Source organism: Zeus faber (assembly GCF_960531495.2).
Source record: "Zeus faber genome assembly, chromosome: 22".
Taxonomy (NCBI): domain Eukaryota; kingdom Metazoa; phylum Chordata; class Actinopteri; order Zeiformes; family Zeidae; genus Zeus; species Zeus faber.
The window spans coordinates 14,164,748-14,179,760 of NC_137209.1; the positions used below are offsets into that span (position 1 = coordinate 14,164,748).

The window sequence follows — 15,013 nt, forward strand, 5'->3', positions numbered from 1 at the left end:
AAAAAAAAAAGTTATCCATTGCGACAAACTTAATTTTCTTGTTTTATTTGTATAAAATATTAGCTACAAACATTCGCCCGTTTTCCACAAGGAAGCTCTGAATCCGTCCTCTAGATCACAGCTAAAAGCTACAGGTGAAGTGAGACCGGATGGATAACGGTAAAAATCAGTCGGGCAATTTAAGACAACACAGAATACTAACTAGGTGTGTATTGTACAAACATTTCTCTACTTGTTACATCAGAAACGTACCCCATCCACCATGCATCATACTTAACCTTGAAAAAGGTGATGAAATACATTTTTTGAATTTGATTATCTCAAGCGAGTTACCTGTGCATTGTGTGGTAGAATTTCACTAAAAAAATAGAAAGTTCTGTCTGATTAGGTGCGGGCGCATAAAAAAAACCAAAAAACATATACCCACACAACTGAGACATTCACACCTCTTATCATTAAGGCAACGACATTTCTTTTTCATTGGCTAAATCTTTTCAAAGTGGAGGAAAATATGTGACCAAAACATACACAGCATGTTCCAGGATTTAATAAGGATACTGATCTTAAAAAATAAAATAAAAAAAATAAAATAAAAACAAGCGAACAGTACAATGCAAATTAATGATTCGTTGTTTTTTTTTCCCTCCACATCAGAAAATCAAATTTTCCGCGGTAAAACACATTTTCACATTGACAACCTGTAAGGGATGTGTGCTGAACATTAAGTGCTGCGCAATCTCCCTCCGGGGGTGAATACAGTATAGATAAAAGCGTTCGGGGGGCATCAACCACCAATATTCTGCACGATATTGCGACAGGCAGGTCCACATTCGGGAGCTACGACGCATTCTCAGAAAGCCCTTCATAGACACCATATTTTCTTATTTGTGTCCTACAGAAACAAGGAAAATCCGAGACAAGTTTCACCCCAAAGGGGCGAAGACTGACACCTAGCTGTCTGATGAGTAGGTTCATCACACCGACGACGCCTTAAGCCGGGTGCCCGGACACGAAAGCCACCTGGCTCCCGCTATTCAAAATCGACATGAGGCGATCGTCGTCCGCCGACATCAGCTCGTCGAATTCGTCCAGGGCGATGTTCTGGTTGGAATTGCTGGGGGGGCTGTCTATCATGTTCTCGCTCTGGAGCAGGTTGACGATGCTGTTGGGGTAGTTCATCCAGGTGCTCCCCGGGTGGTTGGCCGCCTCCGCCTGGCTCTGGGAGGCGGCATTGTTCTGGCCGGCGTTGGGGACGCCCGCGGAGCCGGCGAGATGGCAGGAAGCCTGAGCCAGGATGGAGGAACCGCTCCCGCCTTCGACCGCGAGACGCTGGCTCAGCAGCGCCTCGAAGTCGTCCATGATGATGTTATCCAGGGGACCCGCGTTCGGGGCGTCGGAGAAGCTCGGAAAGTCTGGGATATCGCCGTCTCCCAGCGGGGTGTCCACCCGGAACTGGGAGCCCTGGAGGCTGAAGGAGGAGCTTGCGTTCCCCTGGGACGCCCCCGCCTCCTGGGTGGCGGCGGCGGCGGCGACCGAAGAGAAGCAGTGGAAGGAGATGTCCGTCAGGTCGACGGTAGAGTATTCCTGGTTTGGGGTGGCGACGGAGAAGGCGGGGGCTTGATTCAGGGTGTATCTGGGCACCGGGGTGGCTTTAGGCTGGGAATCCAAGCTCTCCATGAACTTCCATGTTTGGCTGGCGGCGGCGGCGGCGGCGGCGGCGGTGGAGACCGCCGGGGAGGACTCCACCTTGGGCTGGACGGTGAAGAGCTGGCCTTGCTGGATGTAGGCATAGGAGTGCTGGGGCTTCATTGCGATGCCGCTGGGGGGCACCACCGCGTTCACGCCCGCTGAAGAGAACACAACCCCTCATTACATTTAAGCTCGCTCCATTCTCTATGATTCGGTACGCGCTTTATGCATCGGCGATCACCAATTCCCCAAAACTATAACCGAGCAATAACAAGGGAAAAACTCACCGGCTTGTACGATCATGGATGGAGGCTTGGGCGTCACCGTTCTCCTCGCCGTGTTCATTGGCCTCCTCTCGGTGGGAATGGCCACTGAAATTCAAAAGACAAAGAAACGATCGCGTGAGGACGACCCGAAAGAATGTCGTCAAGTGTTGGAAAGCGAATGACGTTCTCGTCAGGTGACCCACCGCTCGATGTAATGGTCCCTATCTTCAAACTCTGGAATATGTCCCCCGTGCGTTTCCTCTTGTCTATCAGCCTGTATTCATCTGAATAGAAAATAAATAAAATACGGGTTAAAACAACGCCAAAGCTCATAAATTCTGCCAATTGGCAATATTGTCCAATTGGTTATTGTTAACACACAAAGGAGAGGAATCGGCCATGGTGGCTACCTGGATCGGAGGGCAGGAACTGGAAGTCCATGGGCTCGCTGACCTCGCGGTCCGACGGCCTGCGGAGCTGCATCTTCACCCGGACGGGCTCGGTGAGGTTGGCGTCGCGGTAGGGCGGCGTGCGGAACACGATGGCCACCTGCCTGTGGACGTCCGCCTGGGAGAAGGTGCCCTTCCCCTCCCAGGAGTCTTGGAAGAAGCGCACCTCGATGTCCTCTGGTGAAGGCGGAAGAGCGGCAGAGAGGGGCAGGGTTCGAATTACAGGGGGGAGGGATTAGGGGATTGAATACAGTATTTCCCATATTCATGCCTGGAAGAATCTTGTAATACAATTTTGGACACCCCCGAGGTGGACCATACCATCACACTGAGCACCGCGCTCCGCAGCTCGGATCAGAGCGACCTTTTTGCCAAACAAAGCAAATAAAAACAGTGTGTTTTTATTGCACTTTCTTTTCCTCTGTCTTCTAATTGAATGGAACAAAAAAAAAAAGGCCAAGGTGAAAACGTGTAAACATTATCTGTAAATTGTAAACATTACAATATACAGTACTTCCCATATTCATGCCTGGAAGAATCCTATAATACGATTTCGGACACCCCCAAGGTGGACCAAACCATCACACTGAGCACCGCAGCTCGGATCAGAGCGATCTTTTTGCCAAACAAAGCAAATAAAAACAGTGTGTTTTTATTGTACTTTATTTTCCTCTGACTACTAATTGAATGGAGCAAAAAAAAAAAAGGCCCCAGGTGTTAACGTGGGTAATGGGGACGCTCTCAGTCCCCCCCGCTGGAGAAAAAGGTTTGATCCCCCCCCCCCCCAGCCCCCCCAATTGTCAGCGTATAATTCACACTCTGGCTTCGCACTCTTTCTTTTTCAAAAATGAGCGATCAAACGGGCCTTATCGTGCAATTGCTCTTGTTATTTGGCCGCGTTCCTTTAAGCGCACTCACACACAACTCCACACAATCGACCTCATTGAAGTCATCAAAGCTCAAAGCCGCATTAAGTGAAACTCAAGGGACGGAAGATCGAGGCAAAAGAAACACAGGAAGTCCTGCAGTGGCAGACGCTCCGCTCAGCTTCTGGGCGGTTTAGGTGAGAGGCAAACCTGCACACCTTTCTGCACTTTGTCGCACAGCAGGAAGATTTCGTCGCCCCCTTTGCAGCTCCCGGAGTTCCTGTTGACGCGGCAGATCTTCAGCTCGGCGGTGTTGGGCGCCCCTGCGAGAGACAAAACGGCCACTGAGTAAAATTGTCAAAATTAAAATAAAGTAAGACTGCAGAGTGCATGAGGGGAAATGGCGTTTCTGTTTTTAATAAACACATTGACAGGTACATGGGCTCCACTAATAGTAGTCTCATGTCTCGCTCAGTGACATATACAGTATATATACATGTATACGTATATGTGTGTGTCTATATACTATCTATCTAAATACTGAACCGTTTGCCACGAAACTCGAACCATTTGTTTGATTCACTTTCTCGACAAAAGAAAGTCGTCGTAACATTAAACGTTTATCACAGATTGAATCACACATTTGTACATTTCTGCCTGCGGAGACGAGACCCTCCTCCGGCAACCAGGCAAAGTAAGGGTCCGGCGGAGCAATTTAATCCTGCCCGCGGGACTTTCGTCCAAATAGAATCCAATCCAACGGCTGAATCACGTTTGTACGGTAGAAAGACTGAATATGCAAAAATGTCAAAATAAAAACAATAACAAAATCCCAGGTAAGTGCAGGAGGCCCCTTTACCCCTTGATGCCCCATGGGCCCTTGTAGTGCCCTTTTTTACGCATACTCATGAGGAACGTCCACCCACCCCACACCCTACTCCAGAGTGGAGAATACTTCTTGGCTTTTAGACTTAAATTCCTTCCCGAGCCCAATTCCTGACAAAAATCGTTCTTATTATTTTATGTTAAATTGAATTAGGCTCAAATAAAGGTGCCGAAACCGTGAGCGGTTACACCACCATAATATCCATGTGTGTGCGTGCGTGTGTGTGTGTGTGTTGGAAGGTCACCAACTCACTATTGTCGTATATGGGCTGCGACACCACGGGCTCCAGGGCGACGATCTCCCCCGTGGGCAGGGTGACGGAGGCCTGGAAACACAGCCGCACCGAGTTCAGGTCAAACTCCTCCTCCCACACCTTGGCCTCGGGAACTGCACGCCGCCAAAAACACAGCAGAGAGCGAGGGGAAAGGGTGAGGCGTGGCCCGCAGTCAGGCCGGACAGAATTGTCTGGCAGCCCTCTGTGTCCCACAATGAGTCGGGATTGGGCGCGCGGGAGCGGAAATCCTTTCCGGCCGGTTACAGACTCAAAACAAACAAGACACCAAAAAAAACTGGGCTGGACTGCAGATAATGCTTTGGGGAGCGGCATGGATCATCCTCTGAAAGATGGACAGATAGACAGACGGACAGCCAGCCACACAGCCAGCAAGACAGACAGACAGACAGACAGATAGACAGACACAGATAGACAGAGGGACAGACAGACAGATGGACAGCCAGCCACACAGACAGATTAGACAGACAGACAGACAGACAGACAGACAGACAGATAGACAGATAGACAGACAGACACAGACAGACAGACAGACAGACAGACAAATAGATAGATAGATCGATGGATAGACAGATAGACTGACAGACAGACAGATAAGACGGATAGAGACATAGATAGAGAGATAGATAGACAGACTGACAGACAGACAGATAGAGACATAGATAGAGAGATAGATAGACAGACTGACAGACGAACAGACGGACAAAGACTGGACATAAAATAGGCTTAATGACACGAATGAACAATAAACAATAAAAATGTAACCTCAAACTGAACAGATAAAATAACGAAGAAATAAGCAAGAACATTTGGCAATATAGGCTGAACCTACAGTCAAACATTTAAGAGGAGATAGAAAGAATAAAGAATAAAAGACAATAAAGACTAAAATAAAGACAAACCTAGAATAGAGGCTCAACAGCCAGTTTTCCAAGTGAAAATCCCGTTCACCTTCCGAATCGAAGGTTTTGATTATTGTCATTAATGTCTACTATGCTTCAAGTCCGTATGATATCAACCTTGTTTGACGAAAAACATGATTTATTCCTGATACACTACCCACAGTCCTAAAGTGGAACAGCCACATCTCTGATTGGTGGCGCTGGGCGTTACCGTGGAAACGTTACATTTCCCTCGGAGCAACCATGAGGTCAACACTAATATCAACAATATAACCAGAGTAATAATGACAAAGTGAAATGTTCAATTCAAGAAGACGCGCTCTTAACTATCATTAGGTCGAACGTCGTGAGAAAGGAATCCTTCACAAGGGTTCATGGGATGAGTAGTTACTTCACTCCCAAAATAATTACGTACACAGTCTTGTACCTTTACCTTTTTTTTTCCGTTTTCCAAATGTTTTTGTTTTTTTTTACACCAAATCAAATGTTTTATGGTCGCGAATCATCTCGGAGCTGTTTGGCTCGGTCCAGGCTTTAAACTCTTGATAGAAGGATTTTGGAGGGAATGAATGGATGAATGCATGAATAAATAGGCGAATGGATGAATGGATGTGTGGATGAACGAATGAATGAATGAATGAATGGATGGATGAATGACTGAATGGGGAATTCACTTCGGGGAAACGGAGCCGTTCTAAACGTGCCCGGTCGCCGTCGAGCTCTATAAATATTCAACAATGACTAAATCTGCAGTGTACAATAGACAGAATGACAAACAAAAATAACAACAATGAGCATAAACAGAAGAAACAAGATACAAGATACAAGGTAGGGAATTCGAAATAAACAATACAAACCTAAAGACAAACCTAGAATGAACAAAAACAATAAAATAAGCCCTTGAAATGAACAAAAAGCAAGAATAAACGGCAATATACACCAACTTTATCAACACACAATAACCTAAGTAATGAATAAGAAAATAAACCAGACAAAATGAGAATAAACAACGAATAATATTATATATCCTCCATTATATAATATCCTCTATATAATTATAGAGGAATACCTGCAGCCCTAGCCCTAGTGTCTACTCACTGTTGAAGGGGTTGTTGTTGGTCTGCAGCCTGCAGTTCATGGCCTCGATGACGTCCTTCTTTTTCACACACTGGATGCCCAGGTTCTGGAAACTGAAAGCACAAAATGTCAGCCCCTCATCTCCAGGAGTTTCCTATTTTGGCAGTGGTGGGAAAAGTGCTCGGACTTTCAACTTAATGTAAACGTACAACTATCCCCAGACAAAAACGCTCATGAAAGTGAAAGCACTGCAACAATCTAGTATCTAGCAGTCTTAAATAGAGCCTATGATGCGGTATAAAGGAAAAAGGTCATGCATAACCTAATTGCAATTTACAAAAAAATGCTTACTTGCACATACATTACTTAGTTATATTTACTTATATACTTAAATAAATAAATAAATACATATGCAATATAAATATGATATTTGGGATTTGGTGCCCCTATGGTTTCTGAGTGCAATTGCAAAAATAATTTCAATTTGTCGGTCAAGTTTCAAATAACAGTCTGGGAAGGGAGGGACGGAGCCCACTGCTATCGGTGTAGGTACCGGATGTGCTCAGCCTGGCAGATCGGCACGCACGGATGATCAGAGGGTGAAACAAACCCTGTGGTGCAATGAGAGTGAGGGCCGGCATATATAATATATAATATAGAAAAAAATCTAAATATATGATAAAAAGATAAAATATAAATAAACAAATAAATAAATAAATAGATAAATAAATAAATCGATAAAGATGTATAATAATAATAAAATAAATGAACAAATAAATAAACAACAAACAAATAAATTACAATAATTCATTAAATAAATAATACAAAACAAACAATACAATAAAATAAATGAATGAAAAATGTTTTAAAAAGTGAGGACAGGTGCACGCAGGCTGGGGTGCAGGTGCGAGGCGCACCCCTGTCCCATCTCGCCTGTGCCGTCGGGCTGCGTTTTCTATGAGCATTATTCCCAGACATTTTGACTGGTAAGTTTATAATTAATTGTTTTTTTTATTATAAATTTTGCCAGGCAAAAAAAAATGTAATTACCAGAGCCAAACGTATTTATATATTATTTTTTTGAAAATATATATATATAATATACTGTATATGTATGCATAAATCCTGAAATAAAAAGTAACCCAACTGTGTTTCTAACACAGTTGGGTTACAGCTACAGTGCATATCTTACTTGCTCATACTTTCGCCGGAATCCAGTTCTTCCAATATTAACCTCTTAATCTCCAATCCAATCTTGGCTCGAGGCCACAAATGCAATACCATTGTGATGCGTCATCTACTCTTCGATAAAAACGTGGCTAATGAAAACCCGTCCGCTTACTCATTATTATCCCAGTGCCAGCGTTGCACTGGAACACACGCGCGCGCACACACACACACACACACACACACACACACACACACACACACACACACACACACACACACACACACACACACACACACACACACACACACACACACACACACACACACACACACACACACACAACAAGTCTGCAGTCTTGTAGTGTGTGCATCTGGTCTACCGGTCATCTGGTCTACCTGTGGATCCGTCTCTCCTGCAGGTCCGCTTCATAGTAGCCGTGTTTGCAGTCCTTCCCCACCAACTCGTGGGGGTGCGGCTTGTGCGGCGTGTTCTTGGTCACCAGCGAGATTCGCACGCGCAGCGGGCCGTTGCAGTTGTGCACCTGCGAGGCGGGACAGGGGTTCTTAGTCGCAAACTCAAAAAACTCCCTTGTCCGTGGTTTGGCGCCATTTTGGCGCAGTGTAAGGGCGTCGGTTACTGAGTGTTCTACCCGTGACTGCATAGCGACAGCAACACGGCGCCCTTTGGTTTGTTCTTATGACTTTGCCGTTGGACGTGTCATTTTTTTTTCCAACATTTCTGGATATCTGGAAGCCTTTCCGAAGCCGGAGGGGACGCGATCGGCATGAAATGCAAAATAGGATCAATAAACCTTTCCCGGAATGCCGGGGATGCAGTCGTAAAATTGTTACCGCTTAAACTAGGATTTAACTGGGTCGGGTTTCGGATGTTCTGGAATCTCTCGCAATTGGTATCGGCAGTCGTATCAATACCACAACCTTCACTTACGATCGTTAGATTGTAAGAAATAATAATTATAAAAATAATCATCATCATCATCATCATCATCAGAAATGTCTTGTGGAGGCGTGATTGGGATAAACAAGCTCCTTTATCATAGGGATGCATCACAACTTTACAGAAAACCTCCCTGCCAACATGTGCAATGCAGCCAGACAGTCGTTGTACATTGCCAGAGCCATTTCACCCTTACAATCTTCCCTGTATGAACGGTAATACATTTCGGAATAGGTGTGTCCATGCTCAAATGTTGGGGTCCATCCAAATATTGAAGTGTTTTCTCAAGGAAGTCCTTTCTTTGGACTGTGCTTATCTCCCTAATCGCTGAACACTTACTGCGCTGCAAGGACACCTACAACGCGACGCGGCTGCACAAGCTTACTTATGGCTATTTTCTCTCTCTCTCTTTCTTTCTTTCTTTCTTTCTTTCTTTCTTTCTTTCATTCCAACCATCTCATGATGTCACCGTTATAAAGGCTGGAAAACAGTTCCTGGTAGGAAACACTGGGAGGGTGGCTGAGGTTACGGGAAAAGGAGTACCGAGAGTGAATAAATGACTAACTATTTATTCTAGATAGATAGTGGCCATTTTAAGGATTGGTTTCCAACCTAGGCCTAATTAAAAGGTTGGTTCCCATAATTTTTAACTTAATACCGTAACCTCACTGAACGCTTTACTATTGAGAAAGTTAGCACTCTGCAACTTCTCACTGTGCTTAAATGCAGTCCAACTGGGCAGACGTTTAAGGCTTTAGCCTTTAAAAAAAAACAAACAATAACTTTGTGTGGTGGGGGGATGGTGTGGTTTGAGCAGCCACACCTGTCCTGGGTCTAGGTAATTGGGGACCCAGGATCAGGGTGGCTGCATACCTGTTGCTCGTTGGTTGGTCTAATGAGCAACAGCTAAAACCCCCATCCCCACACTCACTCAGGAGAGAGGAGCCTTTGTCATGACGTGTGTCCATCTGCTCCTGGGCTTATTCCAACTAGCCCACTCGCTACAATAAACTGGTGTCAACGCCGTCGTCTGTGTCTCTGTGCCTTAGGTCCCTGAAAACGCCACTTGGGCGGCGCGGCAGGCAGGACTGTCCGATTCCCTTTTTCGAAACCAGGAAGCTCATATAATTGTCAGAACAGTCACAGTCTTCAAGGCTTTGTTGACTCTCATAAATCAGCTGCTTTGACCACATCTGATAATGTAGAAGACCAGAAACAGGAAGTCGTTCCACCTCCTACCGGCAACCAGTTGAATCATAAGAGGGATTAAAAATAAAACGTCACCCGTCGTGGATAGCGAAGAAGACAACCCACATCCAGGTGGGCCCACTCAGACATCCAGGTGAATCTGTCGTTCGGCTCACCTTGACGGCGGGGTGCGTCTTGGTGGTGTCGTTGCTTTTCTCCCCCGGGATGCTGCCCGCCGAGCGGCCCTCACACTTGTACCTGAAGCGCATGCCCCTCTGCTTGGGCTGCTCGATGATCTCGATGAAGGGCTTGCCTGCGGTCAAACCCACAGGGAAACAGACGGGACACCGTGAGCGAGACAGTCAATCAATATCGTGCTTAAACCCGTCAAAAGGCCGCTTGTTGTTTTCTCAAGAGCGGCGAGACTGAGCATCGACACTGTGTGCGCCTACGTGTCGATTGGGCAAGATAAGGCTGGAACGAGTACGTGCCGGGATACACAGCCCTTTGCAAAGTGGACGTCGAAAAACGAAGCGAGGGAGAAAACAAGAAATTGCACATGCGTCTCGTTTCGTAACGTCTCAAGATCCCCCCTGGCGCGAGAGAGAAGGGCCTCTTTGTGGCGGAAGAGAACTCTCCCTCTGTCACAGACTTTCTTGTTGCTTGTTGTCGAGTGCTAAAAAAGTTCCACTTTGGAAGATGAACCCAAAAATGCCATGGATGATGTTCGGAGGCATAACAGGCAGTTCGGTCCTGACTGTAAAATTGCCCGATAGGTTTCGGAAGGACCACCCTGCCTCCGGCCCTTTTCCCTCATATTCCAAGATGTTGTATTGCAGTTAACTATAAAATTTTGCTTATGTTACGGGGAAAAACTGTAATGTAGTTGGCCCCAATTTACATGTTTGACTTTGATGAAATGCCGAGCATAAAAAACTGATTTGATACACAAGTGAACCTTGACAATGCCATTCTGCTGTCAACAGCATAGCGGTGCACTCAAGGTACAGTCATATTATCAATCACTTATACCGGCGTCGCAACTGTTGTCCTGTTTGTATAGACAGTGTAAATTTAAGGGATTGGTTTTGTGCAACCCAGGCCTTATTGAAATGTCGGTTTCCAATCATTTATAACTTCATACGCTTTACTGCTGAGAAACGTACCGCTCTGCTGCAGCCTCTCACCGTGCGTCAATGCAGTAACAGTGGGGCAAACGTTTAAGCCTTAGAAAGACCGTCAAACCTCCCTTTCACATTATGGTCAGACAGTCTTTTTACGTTATATTATGTATGTATTTATTTATTTTATTTGTATTTATTTGTATTTTATTTTATTTTATTTCATTCTAAAAAAATTATTTTATAAGTATTCGACTTACTGTATTACGTTTGAGGAGTCAGTTAGTTGGTCTATTAGAAAGAAATCTTTCCTAGGACATATTGTGTGTTATCACCGGGTGCGTTGCATTACATTTCACTGCATATAGTATGTATGAAAGTATGTATATGTATGTGACAAATAAACCTCTTGAATCTTGAATCTTATATCAAGAAAAAAACATATTGTTTTCAAACCCTGCATTTGATCCAATTTCGAGGATTTAACGGACTTCTGCGCTTCTGTAAATCGGCTCTTTCGGCGACATCCGTGCCAGTGCAACAGACTAGAAACAGGAAGTTGCGACACTTCCTACTGTAGCGATCGTTACTCTTTGGAGGCAGCGCGGCAAGTGGGAAAAGTGGCTTTCAGCACAGTGTGATGATATTGAGACTCGTGTGACTTTTTCTGTGTCACCTCTTGGTTCTAGTCTCGGTTTTCGCGGAAGTGCAAAAGTCAATAAAACCCGGTAAAACCAGAAGAAAAATGCATGGGTTGACCTTTCTTTCCCCAGTATAGCATAGGCAGTCTGACTCTTTGCCTGTTTCTTCAAGTTTCTCAATCACAAAGTGAATGTTGTTTTCAAGGCACCGGTTCAAAAATGGAAAAACCTACTGTAACTAACCGGTGCTGCTGTGTCATTGTAACATAGTTTTTTCATGACTACAAGGGTATGTCGAAATATTTACTCATTAAGTGATGCAATATCTCACCGTGATATTTTGTGTCATGCTCTTTCAAAAAAAAAGTGTAGAATCTCTCCGCTGTATGGTAATGACGTTCAAGTTCAAGTGGTTATTTGTCACATACATATATACAGTACATACGGTTGTACATATATGCAGTGAAATGTCATGACACCCGGTGAATACGCACAATACATAAGCTCTAAAAATACTAAAATGTGCATAATCCGCGCGGGCGGTCGCCATGGGTGGCGCCACGATCGCGATTCCGGGTTCTATAATCATATAATACAAACCATTTTCTGTGTTGTATTCAATATACATTTGGCAAAACAGTGTGTTCCTCACCTTGGTTCAGCAAGGTCTGCCCCCATGCATAGTGTCCTACAGATACAAGAGAAAAAAAAAAATACATATAATATCAGAGTGAAAACTGACAGTTTTCCAGTTGTGTTTTTCAAGGTGTTGATACGCGTCGCCACGGGCCCGCTCGATACAGCTGGAACCGATCGGAGGGGAAAAATAAACGTGCTTCAGCACATATTTGTGGCCGGGGGAAAAAATTCCCGGCTGTGGCTGCGCCGGCGATGGAAAGCTACTGGACATTGTTGCTTCCAAAAAGGTCATAAAGGAATAGAGGGACAAGGGCCTTCCCATGCTAAATATAGCTTTCCCATCATAAATGGCCCGGCGAGCTCGCAAGGGAGAAAGGGGAGAGAATGAAACCCCGGTAAACAATAGGGTAAGAGGGTGTAATACAGGTGTTACGTTACCCCCTTATTGTTAAACAACCTATCCTTTCCCCCCACTGGGCGCAGAGTTGTTCAATAGAGCGTCCCGGATGTTCCAGTTTCAGGCTGTTCCAAGTCTGTGATTTGTTGGGAGTGATAAGGATCACGCCTGGCCGGTCAGACCTCCAGGCGGGATCTATTAGGATGTGTTGGTTCGAAGGGGGAGAAGAAACCCCCCCCCCGCCCCCAAAAAAAGTGCTCAAAGACAACTTCCCAAGTCTCCACACGCCCGGTTCCTGCCTCCGAGCGGAGAGCGGTGGAGCGCGGACGTTCCCTTTGATGCCTTTGTGTTGGGCTCAACGCCACCGAGGACCCCTGGATTTGATGCAAGTGAGGCACACAGCCCCCCCCCCACATATATATATATTTTTTTGTTGTTGTTGGATATGATTAAGTCCAAATTCCCACGCCTGTCATGCTAGTGAGAACAGTGAAAAACGGGATCAAAACAGCCGATGGTGCTATTATAAATGAACTAACAGTGAAATTTAATTGTTTTTGCCGGGGGGCCCCACAGAACCTCTCGAAGGCGGCGGACCCTAGAGAAGATATGATCAACAAATAAAAACAGCCTGAAAAACAAAACTAAATGATATGGCCCTTGTAAGTCGTTTCTAGTCCACGTGACAAGTGTTACTAAAAACACGACAATTAGGAGTGACTGTTAGTAGTGGGTTTTTTTGCATTTAAAAAGATAGATAAACAGATCAAATAGAGATTGAATAAAAAGTGACGCGAATAACATAAGAAATACAAATTGTCAAATACGTACAAATAGACGAACATAAAAAAATGACAAAACAGAAAGTCATATAAAAATATACAAAAGATAGACAGACAGACAGACAGACAGATAGACAGACAGATAGACAGATAGATAGATAGATAGATAGATAGATAGATATGGTGCATTTCACTACAGACCACGAAATTGTCCAATATATTCAAATACGAAAAAGTACAAAATACAAAACAGATATAGTCTAGATATATCTAAAATACAGAATATACTTAAATATGCGATAGATCGACAGTTAGAGATAGATAGATAGATAGATAGATAGATAGATAGATAGATAGATAGATAGATAGATAGATAGATAGATAGATAGATAGACAGATAGACAGATAGATAGATAGATAGATAGATAGATATGGTGCATTTCACTACAGACCACGAAATTGTCCAATATATACAAATACGAAAAAGTACAAAATACAAAACAGATAGTCTAGATACATCTAAAATACAGAATATACTTAAATATGCGATAGATCGACAGTTAGAGATAGATAGATAGATAGATAGATAGATAGATAGATAGATAGATAGATAGACAGATCGCAGCAATAATAATAGGCAATAACATTAATAACGTAAAAAAGGAAAACGACATACACGATGGCACACAAAAATCTTAAAAAAAAAACTTGAAAAAACCCCATTAAATCCTATTAAAAAACGTCAATGCACAATAAACGGAGAAGTCAACAGCAATCAGAGGAGCCTCCTCACTGTCACGCCCGAGCCCCTACGAGGGCGGACGGGACGAGCAGAACGCATCGCCAGGTTATAACCGGAGCACGGCCCTGTTTACTCAGAAGCCTGGGTCTGCGCCTTCGCCCGCGGGATCAGCGCGAACCGGCACGAGTCGGCGTACGCTCCAGGAAACCGACGATCAACGACGCCGCCGCCATCGACCGCGACGATCGTTGCCACTGATCACCGCCATTGGTATTATTATTATTATTATTATTATTGTTGTTGTTGTTGTTGTTATCATGCGGGGTCTCCGATCTGACTTCCTACGCTGTCATTTTGGCTCGGATCCCCGTCACAGGGAGCCGGTACTCTAGATGCACGGTCGCGTAGGATCCGAGTCCACTCACCGTCCATTCTTTCCGGATCTTTCTTTACGCTGCTTTTTTTTTTTTTCTTTGTTTGTTTGTTTTTTTGGGGTTTTTTTTGGTTGTTGTTGTTGTTGTTGTTGTTGTTGTTTTTTTTGTGCGTGTCCGGCCCCCGGACTGTTGTTATTTCTTGGCGGGGAGCGAAGCTTTTCCTAAACTTCTTTGACAGTGCGCAGTTTCGTCCTCCGTCGCTCCGCCCTTCACTCCCCTCCTCCTCCGCCTCCGCCTCCGCCTCCTCCTCCACCACCACCACCCCCCCCCCCCCCCTCACACCGCCACCGCCACCGCCTCCAACACACAAACGCACACGCGCTCTCTCGGCGCGGAAATACCCTAGTGACGTCACGGGTGAAAGCGGAACAGAGTTGGAGTGCGGTGGGATGTCTTTTTTTTTTTTACGTGTTTAATTAGATTTAACTAAGTGGAATAACTTCCCGGTTGGGAAGTCAAAATAAACGTGTTAGTAAATTATTGTTATTATTATTATTATTATTATTATTAGTAG

At 44.7% G+C, this 15,013-nt stretch overlaps 1 protein-coding gene across 1 annotated transcript; it reads right to left on the minus strand.

The window, feature by feature from the left end:
- Positions 1-51: 51 nt before the first annotated feature.
- On the minus strand, positions 52-14,700 carry rela (v-rel avian reticuloendotheliosis viral oncogene homolog A). Its single transcript, XM_080023644.1, has 11 exons — positions 14,491-14,700; positions 12,158-12,193; positions 9,920-10,056; positions 7,994-8,139; positions 6,449-6,540; positions 4,409-4,543; positions 3,489-3,593; positions 2,366-2,581; positions 2,159-2,239; positions 1,977-2,060; positions 52-1,847 (listed from the first exon to the last, which is right to left on the minus strand). Exons 1-11 carry the CDS (start codon positions 14,495-14,497, stop codon positions 991-993), a joined length of 1,896 nt encoding a protein of 631 aa, XP_079879770.1. The 5' UTR covers positions 14,498-14,700; the 3' UTR covers positions 52-990.
- Between the last annotated feature and the right edge of the window lie 313 nt (positions 14,701-15,013).

Bases quoted from the DNA above. Each gene is read 5' to 3' on its own strand.
- rela (XM_080023644.1), bottom strand. The intron at 3,594-4,408 runs GTGAGTTGGTGA...TGTCTCTCGCAG, and splicing joins GCAGCCCATATACGACAATA to GGGCGCCCAACACCGCCGAG. The intron at 2,240-2,365 runs GTAGCCACCATG...TTTTCTATTCAG, and splicing joins GTTCCTGCCCTCCGATCCAG to ATGAATACAGGCTGATAGAC.